This window comes from Lithobates pipiens, unplaced genomic scaffold, assembly GCF_037356315.1.
Source record: "Lithobates pipiens isolate NorthernLeopardFrog02 unplaced genomic scaffold, aLitPip1_a1.2 Scaffold_18, whole genome shotgun sequence".
Taxonomy (NCBI): domain Eukaryota; kingdom Metazoa; phylum Chordata; class Amphibia; order Anura; family Ranidae; genus Lithobates; species Lithobates pipiens.
This window is the reverse complement of record NW_027507758.1, coordinates 308,876,198-308,893,218: the sequence shown is the minus strand read 5'-3', so window position 1 is coordinate 308,893,218 and position 17,021 is coordinate 308,876,198. Positions and strand designations below refer to the sequence as shown.

Below are 17,021 nucleotides of genomic sequence, written 5' to 3'. Positions count from 1 at the left end.
CTGAAGTGGTTAAACAGGAATAAAATTAAATTCAACAATTTAATTGGGGCCCCTCCATGTAGTAAATGCCTCCCAAAAATTCCTAGTAAAAAAAAAAAAAAAAAAAAAAAAAAAAACAATCCTGCCTCATTTCTTGCCAGGTTGTGAAATGTAGTGGTTCTGCTGGAGAACTACTACCAGATTTCACCACTTACATTGCAAAATAAATCTGTATTTTTAGATTTCTGTGCTAAGCCAACCCAGGGGTTGGGAGAGAATATCTGTACTCCTATATGGAGATGTCCTGTACCTACAAGGAATCTTTTATTAACTCCCTGGGGAATATAGTGAGTAGTTATTACCAAGAAGTCCAGCCAGAGATCTCATGTCTTTCTCCATCAGCTTATAAATCTCTTCCTCCGAAAAGCGTCCAATGCCTTGTCCGTACATTTCACGCTTTACAATGCCTTTTGTAAGGTGGCATAAAATCCATTTCAACAAATCACTAAATGGCCCAGGAATGGAGATCATTTTCTGAGTCTCATGTAAATTGTCCACCCATTGGCAATAGGCTAAAGTCCTGCAGCAAAAAATATAAAGGAAACATGGCCACCTATGTAAATGTCTTTACAGTGAACACATTGTAATTCATTTTCTTAGCATTTCATATAAACCCTATGAACATTTCAAGGTTGGCGTACATGTATAGGAACTAAAATGAGATGTTTCTATCAACAGTCAAATTGAGCATTGTGTAAAACTAATCTTAGAACATTTTATATTACTGAAAGGGTGGTTGATAATTGCAATAAACCAGTGGTCATCAACCCTGTCCTCAGGGCCCACTAACAGGCCGGGTTTTAAGTATTACCTTGGGGTGATGCAGACTAGAATACTGCAATTGCTGCGCAGCAAATGACACCACCTGTCATGTATTTCAGTTATCTTGCAAACCTGGCCTGTTAGTGGGCCCTGAGGACAGGGTTGATGACCACTGAAATAAACTACCAACAGAGGTAGTGAGACAGTCAACAGTAAATGGCTTCAAACATGCTTGGGAGAAACAAAAATCTAGAGTCAGACAACGAGGTTAATGAAAAAATAAAAATTTAAAAATTTAAAAAAATTGTCAGACTCGATGAACTAATCAGTCTTTTTCTGCCGTCACTTTTCTATGTTACTATGTAACATTCTTTCTGTCTTTTGCTAATGTAAAGTGGCTACGGCTGAACTTTACCAAACACTTCATAAGGGCTCAGAACACATTTGGACATTAGAGGCAGTGGTTACAAGTTGCAGGCACTATATAGTCTGGACCACAGTTACAAAGTATGTAATCGTCACATATTATAAGCTTCAAGGAACTCATGTATTACTAGATCTGTGTTTATGTGTGCATTTATTATTCTATAGCAGTATACCGTTAAAACAAGAGCAGGTAAGCATGAACTAAGTACATGCAAAACCTCATTATAATAAGGAAGTGCCAAGAGTCATGCAACGCCTAGGTCCTAAAGGAAGGCCTAAATCCTCTACTGGATTTAAAGATTTGACTGGAATTTTCATGTACAAACTCACATCTTGCTGGCTGAAACTTTGACAATGTGGAAATTTGACCATGTGGTAAGTTAAAAAGCAGGGGGGAGATTAAAACAGGAGTCCTCTAACCTATAAGTAACTTCCTAAATGTCATGCAAGTAATATTGTAACTGGGATAATCAGTGTTGGCAAGTTGGAAGGTTTTGCAAAGTGCACACTGTGCTGCATGTATACAATAATGAAGCAACAGCTCCAGGATGAATACCACTGCAACAGATGTGAGCAGGTTGGCTTTCTAGGAGCTCACAGTAGAGATCTAAATAAGCAAATCGCAACATTGAGTGGAACAAACAACCTTAAAAGGATTCTACTGCTCACTAACCAGGTGGTTAATGGGGTTGTTGTGGTGGGGTAAACTATCATTATCAGGCAGGAAAATGGGTTACTGTAGTTAGCTGGAGTGGTAGAGGCTCACAGAAAAGGAAGGCCGGGCCTGGGTTTGAGCACCCAAACAAATTTGCCAAGATGGCCAGGATTGCCTTAACCAAAAGGATTGCTGTCTTCCTGGTGCCAAGGCTCAGCATGTAGTAGACCGGGTTGATAAATTAAATTACTTGGAGGGGCTGGGTATGACCCAGCTGTCTTGATCCATGTTAGGACCAATGACATGACATGAAATTACATGAAAAATGGAGGCGCTATAATTGGTTTGGCATTACAGCAATTTTTTTCCACGATATTTTCTCTGAAAGCAGAGACCCTGTAGAATAAAAAGATGATAGTTGGTATTATTTATGTTGCATGGATATGAAACCACAATTGACAAAATCATTGTCGCTTCCATTTCTTTGTTTACAGGGATTGAAGCATGGAGGTGCCTCAGTTTTCCCTGCTCTCCATCCTGAAGTAGCTTGATGTGCTCCCAGGCTCCTGGGAAAGGAAGGGGCACTGGCGGGGGGCTACGGCAGCATTTACCCTTTATGATTATTTGTGATTAACCCTGCACTCTTTGGAAATATGTAGAGCTTAAGTAGTTAAGAATCAATTTAAAGAACAAGGCTGCAAGTTGAAAGGAAAGATCTTCAAGGTTATTCTGGAATATTGCCTGTGCCATACACAAAATGGGAAAGACATTGGGAGCTTAGAGAACTAAATGCACGGCTAGAGACCTGGTGTAAGAGAAAAGGATTTGGGTTTCTAGAGCACTGGGCTGACTTTTCATTGGGGTACAATCTATATACTAAAGATGGTTTGCACCTATACAGAAGGGGGTATGCTGTGCTGGGAGAGAGCTTTATGGGAAAGCTGGGGGAGTATTTCAACTAGGACTGAGTGGGGAGGGTGAATTATAATATAGTGGGGTAGATAGGTCAGTCAGGAGTCACCACCTAAGGGTGGGTGGAATAGGGAAAGATGGAGGGAGAGCTGTGCCTGGTGATAAGAGGGTTCCCATGTTCTAAACAGCCATTGGAAGTTATAGTACTATTCATACTACAAAAAAACAAAAACAAAAAAAAGGGAAAACACTAATCCAAAATACGACAATGAATTAAAAGGCTTGTTCACTAATGCCAAAAGTCTGCCAAGCAAAATAGGTGAGCTGGAAGTTTTGGTGCATGAAAAGAACTATGATTTAGTTTTATTTATTTTTTTAATCTTGGCTTCATTATTCACATGATTGGATTATTAATATTTGTAGAGACAGGGTAAAATGTAAAGGTGTGTGTTTCTATGTGAGAAGTGATCTCAAAGAGGACCTTATGGATGGAGAGTGTGATGGTGCTGAAGCATTAGGAGTAGAACTTCATATGGATATGCATACTTCAAAAGGTAAATATTGGTGTTTGTTACAGGCCACCCAGTGTTAATGAGGAGGTGGAGACTCAGCTCCTTGCACAGACCAAAAGGGTCGCAAGGGCTGGGACAGTGTTAATAATGGGGGATTTTGAACTACCACATAGAAGACATTATACATAAAGCTTCAGCCTAAGCTCCTCCTGACTACACCCCTCTGACATGTTTCGCCCTGCCATTGGGCTTAATCATAGAGATCCATATACCATATGGAAGAATTTTGGCAAGAAAATATTATTTTAAGCAACAGTCAGCATGGATTCACAAAAGACCAAAGTTGTCAAACAACTCTGATCTCTTTTTATGAGGAGGTAAGCAAAAACTTAAACAAGAAGTGGCTGTGGATGTAGTGTACTTGGATTATGCAAAGCATTTCACACAGTTCCCAGTATGTGGCTAATGTGTAAATTAAAGTCTACAGGCTTAGAAAATTCAGTTCAACCAGACTAACTATGTAACTATGTAAGCTAAAATCATCAATTATAGTTTATGCATTTCTGTATCTGTGCCATACAAAGATAATGTTCTAAAATGACTGCAGTTGTCATGTATGTTAACTCTTCAATAAAAAATTCAGTAAAAAAAAAATTGCATTTCATTATGCGCAAGCTAACTTCTTAGATTAGGTTCAGCAAAAATAATTAGTCATAATTATTAGTGTGAGTATAGCATTTCAATGTGGTATGTTCCATGAATGTAAAACTCACCAGTAGAAATGTTCCTCCACCATTTTGGTGACTGCTCTAGAAATGGCTCTTTCATGAGGGTTGAGGTTTTTGTTCAGGTTTACTCCAAGTTTCTCCTCCAAAAAGTCGATAATGAACTCGGTGCCAGACACTCTTGTGTGGTTATATTCTATCCAAGGCATTTTCCCCTGAGGTGACAGCTTCCCATCAAAGTAGTTCTAAAATACGCACAAAGAAAAATTGATTGTAACTTCTATGAACATTCAGACAAAGTAATGTCTAAGTTCTGGAAAGAGACTTTACAACTGCATCAGGAAATGTGCTGACATGGCTTTTAACTTATGGGCCTCTTGATAACTGCTATTAGGTTTTATAACGGAATATTATATCTAGCTTGTTTATGTAGTTTTGTGTTTTTACAGTAGAAGGAGCTTACAGATCAGTCTGCAATAGAAAAAAATTAGGCCTTACACTCACAGGGCGTTTTTCCTGCCGCTTTTAGGAGCATCAGGCGTTTTGTTTTTTTACAGCTTAAAATGCCTCTCCATGTTATTCTATGTGTCAATGCACACATAGGCTTTTAGGAACTGTAAGTGGCATAGGCGTTTTCAAGCTGTAAAAAGAAAAACCCCGGGCCAGCGCGTTCTGGAGAGGCAGCGTTACAGCTGTTAAACCGCTGGCACAGCTAAACGTGTGTTAAAGCGCCATACAGCGTTAAGCCACATCAATCGTTTTTAAGCTGTAAAAATTTGGGAGTGGAAAATAAATGAGGGAAGATAAAGGCTGTTAAACGCTAAAGTGGCTAAACACACATTGACGCTGATGCAAAATGGATGGCGCTTGGCGTGGGTGGGGATGGGTGTGTTGTGGAGACTGGAGGGATGGATGGTGCTCGGCGTGGGTCTGGATACGTGCGTTGTGGAGACTGGAGGGATGGAGTAGATGCTGGGTGCAGATGAAGATGATAGAGTTGCATTGTGAAAATGGATGAGGATGACTGTGGATTGGGATGAGAGTTACATAGCTCTCTAAAATGTAACTAGAAGTAGAAGGAGATAAATAAAGTCCCACTGAAATGTACAAATGTACAGGCAGCACAGGCGGCACAGTCAGCAGCACACATTAAATATTTCAGACTTACCCTCCATGCTGCACTCTGTTACAATCTGTTATTGGTGTTTGTGTCCATGTGCACTGTCAACTAGCTGGCCGCTCCTCCTGTCCCTGTCCTGCCCAATCACAGTCCGAGAAAATCCTGCAGCAACCATCAGGCTCTGCCTCCAAAGGGAATGGATGAGCAGAGTGCACTGACGGTGTTGAAAAAGTGTGATCTCTACAAGTTCTCTTCTCCTCTCTCCAGCAGCTGATAATGGGGGAGGGGTATGGATTATCAGGGGGGTGACGGCCGGGCCCTTAGGGACATGCGGGCCCCTTACATGTGTAATGCCTGTACCCCCTGATGGCGGCCCTGCCAATGGGGGTTATTTACTAAAACTGGAGAGTGCAAAATGTGGTGCAGCTCTGCATAGGCACTAAACAGCTTCCAGGTTTTATTGGCAAAGCTTAATTGAACAAGCTGAAGTTAAAAGCTGATTGGCTACCATGCACAGCTCCGAGGTGTTTTTTTGGAAGCGCCTGATTAGAGCCGTAGGCTTTAATAGGCTTCCAAAATGGTAAACAGCGGGCGCAATGCTGTGCATTCGCTGTTTACTCAGTGTTGTGTTAGGAACACTGACCCGCCTCTCAGTCAATCAGGCGCTCGGGTCTGGTTACCTGTCACCTGGCTGAAACAACAGGCGCTGTGATTGGACACTTGATAGAGAGGACCGGAGACATCGAGGAGCGTGGACGTGGAGGACGCCACCGTGACCCGCTGAGAGACAGGTAAGTCCCGACTCCCGGGCAATGCACACTGGCCGCATTTGATGGGGCACAGTAACAGCAATTGATGGGCACACTGGCAGCAATTGATGGGGCAAAGTAGCGGCAACTCATGAGGCACACTGCCAGCAATTTATGGGGCACAGTAGCGTCAATCGATGGGCACAGTGGCAGCAATTGATGGGTACAGTAGCTGTGTTTGATTGCACAGTGGTGGCAATTTATGGGTACAGTGGCTGCATTTGATGGCACAGTGGCTGCGTTTGATGGGCACAGTGGCTGCGCTTAATGGGCACAGTGGCTGCATTTGATGGGCACAGTGGCTGCATTTGATGGGCACAGTGGCTGCATTTGATGGGCACAGTGGCTGCAATTGACAGTTTGTTTGCGCCCCCCCAAAATATTTTGAGCACCAGCTGCCACTGTATGTAAATCTGTCCATGTCTACACTGAGAAAGGCGTGTTGACACTGGATATTCCTTTTTTAGTGCACTCCCTTCTGCCATCCCCTGCCACTGCACCCATCACACTGACAGGTGCCTGGCCAAGGAGCTTTGAGCTAGAGGTGTATGGAGCCTGATGTTGAACCAAGAGACTAGTTCTGTCCAATAGCCGCTTTGGAATCTACCGAGTGCAGTGTGCTTTCAATCACAGGCAAGGACCTGATGGGGAACCAGTCTCAGAATTCCCCCATCAGACTCTGTCTACTCAACAGGTACAGCAGCCGTGATTTTTAGTTGGTGGGTGGGCACAGCCAGAAGGGAACTCTGAGTCTAGTTCTCCATCAGGGCTGCCTTGCCTGTGGTTGACAGTGGATGGCAGTGAACAGATTTCAAAGCCGCTATTGGTATGAATTGCAACTTTGGACTCTGCCCACTGCCATCAACTCTCAATGAAAGACAAGGTAGACTTGATGGAGAACTAGTTCCTCGGAATTCCCCATCAGGCTCCATCCACTGTGACTTGACTCTTTGGCTGCTGGAACAAGACTGGGCTTCATCCTAACCAATAATGTAAATATAAAACACATTGAAACTATTTTACTATTTTTTTTTCTATTTCATTATAATTTTAAAGTCATGAACACACAATACCCACACCCCCCACCCCCACCTTTGAGTTGGTCTTAATTACTGTCAGTTTGCTACTCAAGCTACTGCAAACTGGCAGTAATTCCTTTACAATCTGTTGTAGTCACAGTGACAGATTTTAAAAGTGGCGCTAGTAAAAACAACTTGAATCTGGTGCATGTGTCAGAACTTGCACTGAAGCTGGTGCAAAGCATTCATGAATTAGGCGCTGGTCATATTTATACAGCCATACCAACAGAAAGGTGGTGTTACTGCTTTATATATTCTCTTTAATAAGCTAATTTGATGACATTAGGCCTATATTTTGTAATCATTTAAAATCGAACCCCAATTTTATTTTTTAGTTTTTGATGAATCAGGAAGAGAAGTAAAATTTCTATCAACTGAGCAGATTTACATGCCTGTTCCTCATTAAAGAAGCAGCAACACACCAGAAACCCCACCCTCTTTTGCTGGTCTCAAACCTATCAGTGAATTCCAAGTTTCTTTTTTGGGGGGGGGATTTGGTGACAATACATACTACAAAGTCTTTAGCACTGGCGCTGGGTCAGGAAGGCACTGGCTGACTAGAGCTGAATTAAAACTAAGCAAGGTCCTAGGCATTTAACAGCTGTGCCCCCCCAGCCTCCAATCCACCCTTCTATACAGTGGCGGAATTATAGGGGTCGCCAAGATAGCCATGGCGACCGGGCCCCTTGCTGCGGCGGGGCCCAAGGGCCCCCTGCACTCTTCGATAGGAGGGAAGGCTGAGAGGAGCTCCCCGATCATCAGCCGAACTGAAATCGGCTCTGTGCGGGAGCTCCTCACATTAGGCTTAGTAGTGAAAGCACAGTGTGTGCTCTTTGTCTCGAATCACACACACACATACATACAAGCATGTTCACTCATACAAACATGCTCACACACACACACACACACACACATACAAACAAAAATACAGTAGATAGTCTTATTAAAAAAAAACGGCAGACATTTACCTTCCTGGCTTTTCCTGCCGGGTACTGCACTCTAGGGGGAGACAAAGAGCACTCACTACTAAGCCTAATGTGAGGAGCTCCCGCACAGAGCCGATTTCAGTTCGGCTGATGATCGGGGAGCTCCTCTCAGCCTTCCCTCCAATCGAAGAGTGCAGGGGCCCTTGGGCCCCCCCGCAGCAAGGGGCCCAGTCGCCATGGCGATCTTGGCGACCCCTATAATTCCGCCACTGAGTGCATAACAAGCAGAGAAGTAGTAGAGTGAAGAAAGCCAAAAGTAACCAAAGCACAGTGTTACCCCCCCAACAAAAGGGATGTCCTCAGTCCATAATTTGCTGGCGAGTTCCCTCCCCTAATCCCCAGTGATAGCAAAGACAGAAATTAATCTATAGCCTTATCTACTGCAAAAAAGTCTACACAAGCCAAGAGGGGAGGGACCGAGTAGGCCTTGTGATATCAGCATGTGACATCATCAATAACCCCAGACACAGCCAGTAGCAGACACACCCCTCCCCTCCCTCCTCCTGCTCCATGCCAATCACAGAAATGTTGCTTAGGCAGACTGCCCCCCAGCTACCCGAGCCAGGGACACCATTATTAAAGTTAAAAAGAAATCGGGTGCAAATTCTTTTAACCGGGGACGAAAAAGGGGATGTTATCTCTGGGGAACGGCCCCCTAAAATTGGGCACTGTCCACAGAAACCAGTGCCATCTGGTTACCCTGATGCTGCACAACATTTATACTAATGCTTATGCTGTGCATGCTAGCATGTCATTGCAAGAGCTGCCACAGTATACCCTTCAGTTCCAATGGAGCTGTTTAAAATAAATTGGTAAAAATATCACATTCCACTGCTAAGCTCAAAAACATCTTGGCATCTGCATTATTTGTAGAACTGTGTATACATATATTATCAGGTAATTGAGGCTTATGGTGTGGTACCTAGCTCTAATGTCAGCTTTGCATTCAAAACCATGTAAAATGATATAAGAATTCCCTAAAAAAAAATATAATCTTCTTACCCACAGCAATCTTGTGCTTTGTATCACTGCATCATTTATTATTCATGGGCACAGATGCATCAGAAAGTCCATTAGCTACTCTCTTGTTGTTTTCATAGATTTATTTGATATATGGAAATAACACAGTCTGGATGCCAATATAATTTTAGATGTTGGTGTCCAGCTGTTTGGTACATATCATCCTATATTTCCTAGAGTTCTTTAAATCAAAGATGTTCAGAGAATACACCTATTTTTATCTTTATGGTACCTTTAGAAGAGCTTAAAGAAGATGATTTTCAGAGTAAGATGAAGAGTATGTGTCTCTAAAAGCAAAAGTAATCTGTATATAAGCCACGTACATTACCCTGTTTATCCATTTTGCATGCAATTTTAAGGACAATTTTCATTCAAAGATAAACGAATGTCTAATAATAGTACTTCTAGGTACAGGTCTATAAACCTGTCCCTCAAGCTCCTACTGGCTTCAGGTCTGATTCCTGCTTGCTTCCCTATGTGTATCTGCTCAGTATTTAAATACTGGCATTCCTTATTTATTTATCTCAGGTACTTACACTATATTACCAAAAATATTGGGCCCATGAACTTTAACGGCATCCCAGTCTTAGTTTGTAGTGTTCAATATTGAGTTGGCCCATCCTTTCCAGCTACAACTGCTTCAACTGTTCTGGAAAAGTTGTCCACAAGGTTTAGAAGTGTTTTATGGGAATGTTTGACCATTCTTCCAGAAGCACATTTGTTATGTTAGGCACTGATGTTAGATGAGAAGGCCCTTACTCGCAGTCTCCACTCGAATTCATTCATAAAGGTGTTCTATTGGGTTGAGGTCAGGACTTTGTGTATGCCAGTCAAGTTCCTCTACCCCAAACTCACTCATTCATCTCTTTATGGACCTTGCTTTGTGCACTGGTGTGCAGTCATGTTGGAACAGGAAGGGGCCATCCCCAAACTGTTCGCACAAAGTTGGGAGCATGAAATTGTCCAAAATGTCTTGGTATGCTGACACCTTAAGAGTCCCCTTCACTGGAACTAAGGGGTCAAGCCCAAACCATGAAAAACAACCCCACATCATAATCCCCCCCTCCAGCAAATGAGTTGAACAAGTGCACAAAGCAAGGTCCATAAAGACATGGATGAGCAAATTTGGGGTGAAGGGACTTGATTAGCCTGCACGGAGTCTTGACCTCAACCCAATAGAACCCGTTTTGGGATGAATTCGAGCGGAGTCAGCCAGAGTTGAAGCTGTTTTAGCTGCAAAGGGTGGACCAACTCAATACTGAACCCTACAGACTAAGCCCCTGTACACACGGCCAGAGATTTCGTCAACCAAATCCGTCGGATTTTGCCCGAAACTGTTGCATACACACGGTCCGACTAAGTTGTCGAAAAATCCAATCTTTCAGAACGTGATGACGTAATTTTGTTACGATGGGACTAGATTCAGGCTAGTAGCCAATAGCTTTGATGTAGGAATTTGATCTGAGCATGCGTGGCACTTGGTCCGATCAAAATTCTCGACACATGATCGGATTACGTCCGACCGGCCCAGTTGGTCGGGAAATATTTCCAACATGTTGGAAAATTGGGTCTGACGGAGATTCGGACGGAATCAGTCTGATGCATACCACACACAGTCGGATTATCTGACGTCACGGTCCGATAAGACGCATTCCGATGGATTCTCCGACCGTGTGTACGCGGCATAAGACTGGGATGCCATTAAAGTTCATGTGCATGTAAAGGCAGGCATCTCAATACACTACTTTAGGTTATTAGCATTTTTGAGCTTCAACGTTTAGGAGCAGAAAAAACAATTGTTTTTGTAGAGTTTCTTGGAGCGTTTTTCCAGCAGAAATGCTCTTAAACACTGCCAGATACTCCTAAATGCTACTAATAGCATTTTTGAGCGTTTTTTCCCTTTTTTTTTTTTTTTACAGGAACTGTAAAAATGCTAATAAATGGCTAACGCTCCTAAAATGCTACTACAAAAAGCTATTACCAGCGTTTTTTTTTTTTTTTTTTTTAGCTTAAAATGTTAGTGTGCATGGAGCAAGTTCTGAGTACTTTTAATTTTTAAAGGGTAAATTTAGCTTTGGCTTCCTCATTCAACAAAGCCCAGACTGGAAGAAGGAGAAGCAGCACACAGAGACAATCAGTTGAGCTCCAAAGCTTAAGTGCTAACAGGGAACATGCGTAACAAGAGAAGAAATGTGACTGACCTAAGTGAGATCAGTTTTCTGCTACTCCCTCACCTTTAAGCCACAGGCAGACCTAGTTATATAATTTAACAATAGTAAAAGCATACATTAGGGCACCAGTCTGGTTCTTCTGTCTTGCAGGGCACTGTAAATGGACATACATACAAACATACCGGTAAAAAACGCTCTTATAAATTGATCTGATCTGTATATTTATCATATTTTTTTTATAGCAGGACTTGTGTAGGGTACCCAGTAGAATTGAGAGGCCAATACATTCTGGTTTCATAATGGGCTAACCAGTAATGCTCAAAGTTTATGGGTAAAATACTGGCCAATGCCTTTTCTAATGTCTATCTCTCAACTCTAGGTGACAAAATGAACCCAGTATATCAATGTGCTATGGCAGTATATAAATATGGCTCATAAACTATAGGAGCCTGCATATATAACATACCAATACCTAGTGATTGTATAATTATGAGATCTGTGCCTCATAATTGCATTTCTTTATACAATTCCAGTATATTGCTTAAATGTTCTGCCAAATTAGTTATAGTGGATATTAGGACCATGAAGAAAGAGCTGTGTCATAAGATAATGTTGTGGTACATATAATCCTGTTCCCATCAAAGTGATTAAATTGTAGTACATATAATCCCCATCAATAGAAGTACTGATAGAAGTACTTATGGGGATTATATGTATCACAACATAATCATTTTGTATATGGACAGTATAGATGACTTCATAATACTCAGTCTCAGTCAGCTCAAACCATAGTTCAAAATATATAAAATGGCAATACTGCAATCTTCAGCACAATAATCTATAAACATGCTCCCTAAAAAATTGTCTTCTCCATGTACACTCTGCCCACTTGACTCCAAACCAACTCACCTAAGTACATAACTTCTTAGATTGCAGGAGGTTCATAATACGCTTGTTGATAAAAGGATAAAGCTTCAACTAATCCTCCACACCCACAGCAGTACCGTCTTGAAAGGGTAATAATCGCCACATCATACTTTTATACAGTGTTACTCAGAGAAAAAAAATATCATAGTGCTCACTGTTAACTTCAAACAACACTTCACATACATACAGATCACTCACATGTGATGTAGAAAAATGGTGACCTGAAAAAATAACTGTGCCAAATTGCCAAAATGTCCTGCAAAACAACTTCCCACATGCTCCTTGTAGTGCTCTTCTCCTTACTGCTAGACCGCTATTTCTAAGAGAACAGCACTGCAAGGAGCATGTAGGAAGTTGTTTTGGTGGGTTTGTACAGTTATTATTTGGGGTCACACTATGTGTACATCACATGTGAGTGGTTTGTACAACCTATGTATGTGAAGTGTTGTTTGACGTTTACACTGAACACTATGATTTTTTTTTCTCTTCTCCGTGACACACTGTAAAAAAAAAAAAAAAAAAAAAAAAGATGTGGTTATTATAGCCCTTCCATGCCGGTAATGCTGCGGACATGGAGGAGTGGTGAAGTTCAATTCTTTTTATCAACAAGCATGTTATAGACCTCCTGCAGCCTAGGAGTTTTATCTCCCAAGGTGAGCAGATTTAGAGTCAAGTGGGCACAGTGTGCATGGAGAAGACAATTTTTTGCACAGTATTCATATATCTCAATTAAATCTAATGCCAACAGAAAGACAAAAGTGCAGCTGCTGAAAAATAGTATCAGCATTAGCTACACTCAATATTTCCTTGTGAATTGATGAAATATTGAGTCCACTTAGGTTTATATGTCTATTTCCCAAAGACAACCTCTGGATATGATGCTGAGCATGTATACTAAACTTCTTTGGTCGACCATGGTGAGGCTTGTTCTGAGTGGAACCTGTCCTGTTAAATCTCTGTATGGTCTTGGCCACTGTGCTGCAGCTCAGTTTCAGGGTCTTGGCAATCTTCTTATAGCCTAGGCCATCTTTATATAGAGCAACAATTACTTTCTTTGCCATGAAGTACCATGTTGAACCTCCAGTGACCAGTATGAGAGCGTGAGAGCGATAACAACAAATTTAACACACCTGTTCCCCATTCACACCTGAGACCTTGTAACACTAACGAGTCACATGACACCGTGGAGGGAAAATGGCTAATTGGGCCCAATTTGGACATTTTCACTTGGGGGTGTACCCACTTTTGTTGCCAGCACTTTAGACATTAATGGCTGTGTGTTTAGTTATTTTGAGGGGACAGCAATTTTACACTGTTATACAAGCTGTACACTCACTACTTTACATTGTAGCAAAGTGTCATTTCTTCAGTGTTGTCACATGAAAAGATAAATATTTACGAAAATGTGAGGGGTGTACTCACTTTTGTGAGATACTGTATATACTGCTGATGAGAAAAGGTATTTAGCAGTTTATATTTAATAAAATAACTGCATTTCCATGTTCTGTGTACTGTGGGAGACCAGATAAATTGAATGCAGGGTCCTGGGTTTAGTAACACTTTCAAAAGAGAGTTAAAATTAAAACAATGGGAAGTAAAATGAAACAGACTGAAGTAAAATGGATTGCCCTTCTTGACGCTTTAATGCCTTAAGTTTTGAATAGGGATTATGATTTGCATCTTTTTTAGATGCAAACAACCACCCCTCCCTTCCCCCTGCCGTTTGCTGGTCGGTCCGGCACTTACCCCATCGTGGCAGGTGGAAGGCAGCGTGGTGCCGCGGTTTGGCTCAGAGTCCTCTCCTCCATGGTGGCTTCCAGCTCCTCCCCTCTTCCTCCTAGGCTTCCAATAGGATCGCCTATCCTTTCAGCCAATCAGGTGATCTGTGTCAAAACCTGCTTCCTGATTGGCCGGGAGGATGATCAGTGTTACACCACAACGAATATTTATTCACTATTGTAACACACCTGAGTGGACTGAGAGCACACTCTCTATTTTATCTCTATATTGAAGCCTATTAGAGCCTCTGGCTCTAATCAGTGCTTCAAAAAAAACAGGCTCTCCCCCTTGGAATTCATGCACCAATGTCCTGAAAGGGGCCAAATGCATGGATAGGGGAGGCGACGATGGAAGGAGAGGGCGGCACCTGTGCACCTTTAATGGACGGGTTGCCCCTGCTGCCCATACCTCCAATATGCAGGCAGTTACACAATGACTCAATGAACGACTAGAGCGCTCAACAGTACCCTGGTAGTTCATTGAGAACTACAAGCTGACAGCCACAAATGTTGTCAGGACTTGTAGTTTTCACAGAAACACTGTGAATGAATGATGTGGCCAGGAGACTAAGGCTTTTTGTTTTAGATTGTGTCAAGGAGTGGGGGAAGAAGATACACCCCTTTGTTTCTATAATGATTATTACTTAGTGGTCTTTAGCTGCTTGTGCAGTTTATATCTAACTATAACATATGTATAAAAAGCAAGCAATCTTAAGTTAAGGACACATTACATTAGCTTTGCAATTTACCTGATATGGTAAGTCAGCCATTCTTAGGTAAGTTTCCATTTTCAGACAGAATGGAGATAAACTAGGAACACCATTGTTAGGCCGTGAAAACTGGTGTAAAATAATGGCATCTTTGGAATCAACTTCTTGCTCTTTCCTGCAAACAAAAACAGACGCATAATATGTAATAGTATTAATTATTACATTATTAATCTTCACATTTTACATGTCAGAAATTAAATTAAATAAAGCTGATATTTTAAAGCTGCAACTGTAAGGGAGACTTACTAAAACTGGAGCAAACAGAATCTGGCGCAGGAGTGTATGGTAACCAATCAGAGTCTAACTTCAGCTTGTTCAATTAAGCTTTGACAATAAAACCTGAAAGCTGATTGGATTCTATGTAAAGCTGCACCAGATTCTGTGTGCACCAGTTTTAGTAAATCTCTCCGTCTTTTTAAATTAAAGATGGTGAATTTTTTTCGCCTTCCACTGGATCAACTGTGGGTATAGGATTGTATGATATTTTTTATTTTATTTATTTTTTATGGTTGAACTAGATGGACTTGTGTCTTTTTTCAACCTGACTATGTAACTATGTCACTATGTTATTTTATTTATGATAGAATCAAACATTATCTTAACCGGTTCCCGACCGGCGCACGCCGATGTATGTCGGCAGAATGGCACGGGCAGGCATAGTGGTGTACAGGTACGTCCAATGTTTAATGCCGCCCTGCCATCGCGAGCGCGCCGCCGGCGGCGCGCTCGCGTGCCGGTCGGGACCCCCTGAGTCCGGTCGCGGGTCCTGCAGACTCGATCGCCGCGGGCATACCCATGATCGTCTCACGGGGCAGCTGAACGGAGAAATGCCGTTGTAAACAGCATTTCCCCGTTCTGCCTAGCAACTTGTGACGCTGATCTCTGCTTCATGTGATTGGAGCAGAGATCAGTGTTCACTAAATGAAAGCCCAGCCCCCCCACAGTTAGTAACACACCCCTAGGAACACTTAACCCCTACACTGCCACCCATTGGTTAACCCTTTCACTGCCAGTGTCATTTACACAGGAATCACTGCATTTATATTGCAGCAGTGATTGCTGTATAAGTGACAATGGTCCCAAAAATGTGTCAAAAATGTCCGATGTGTCTGCCATAGTGTCGCAGTCACAATAAAAATCGCTGATCGCCGCCATTACTAGTAAAAAAAATTATTAATAAATTATTAATAAAAATGCCATAAAACTATCCCCTATTTTGTAAACGCTATAACTTTTGCGCAAACCAATCAATAATCGCTTATTTATATGTAGAAGAATACGTATCGGCCTAAACTGAGGGAAAAAAATGTTTAATATATATTTTTGGGGGATATTTATTATAACAAAAAGTAAAAAATGCTTTTTTTAAAAAATTGTCGCTCTATTTTTGTTTATAGCACAAAAAATAAAAACCACAGAGGGGATCAAATACCACCAAAGGAAAGCTCTATTTGTGGGAAAAAGGACGCCAATTTTGTTTGGGAGCCACGTCGCATGACCGCGCAATTGTCAGTTAAAGCGACGCAGTGGCGAATCGCAAAAAGTGGTCTGGTCTTTGACCAGCAAAATGGTCCGGTCTGAAGTGGTTAAATCTGTTCAACATAAAAATGCCTTTTTACCAAAACAAAAAACAAAAAAAAAACAATATCCATGTAAGCTGATAGACTTAAAGTAACACTAAATAATATCCTTATTCTCTAAATATAGTCTAGATACCTCCACTGCTGTATTCCAATTTTCATTAAATAATTTTTTACTGTTTCTGCTTCCATGTAACATCCTCCGTGAGCTCCCGATCCTCTCCTTTCCCCCTCACTTCCCCGATCAGTGCACCTTCATTTTGGTCATGTGCATTGCTCTACGCACACTTCAAATCCCATAGTCCATCTCAGCAGCAAGCAAGAGAGGTGGCTATGTTCCTACATACAGTGGGACCATGGAGAACAAATGTAGCCACCCTTTAACAGGAAGTCAAATCAAAAAGAAATTTGGAGATTAGGAGGGCAGAGGACCAGGGCCGGATTAACATAGGGGCTATTGGAGCTGCAGCTCCAGGCCCCTTTCTCAAGATAGGCCCATTTGCCCAAAAAAAAAAAAAGAAGATTGACTTCAAGGATTGTAGCTCGGCGATCAGGAGTCACAGAGACCCCACATTTGGGGGGGGGGGGCGGGTAGGTAGCTAAAGACTCACTCCAGCACTGGTTAAAATATTGGGCTGCTATCATCTATGGTTCCGGAGATACGGGGCTACTTGCACAGCCTGTCAGAAGCTACATACAGAGCGGCAGTATAAATACAAGCCGGAACACTGAGAGGATGAACTCACAGTG

General features: G+C 41.9%; 1 protein-coding gene across 1 annotated transcript in view; it reads right to left on the bottom strand.

Annotated features, from left to right (window-relative positions):
- FAXC (failed axon connections homolog, metaxin like GST domain containing) overlaps positions 1-17,021 on the bottom strand; it is a 51,367-nt gene that overhangs the window by 17,503 nt on the left and 16,843 nt on the right. Inside the window, exons 2-4 of the mRNA XM_077487205.1 lie at positions 14,671-14,806; positions 4,080-4,276; positions 342-559 (exon numbers count right to left, since the gene is read on the bottom strand). Coding sequence (XP_077343331.1) covers positions 342-559; positions 4,080-4,276; positions 14,671-14,806 — 551 coding nt within the window. The remainder of the gene's footprint in view (positions 1-341; positions 560-4,079; positions 4,277-14,670; positions 14,807-17,021) is intronic.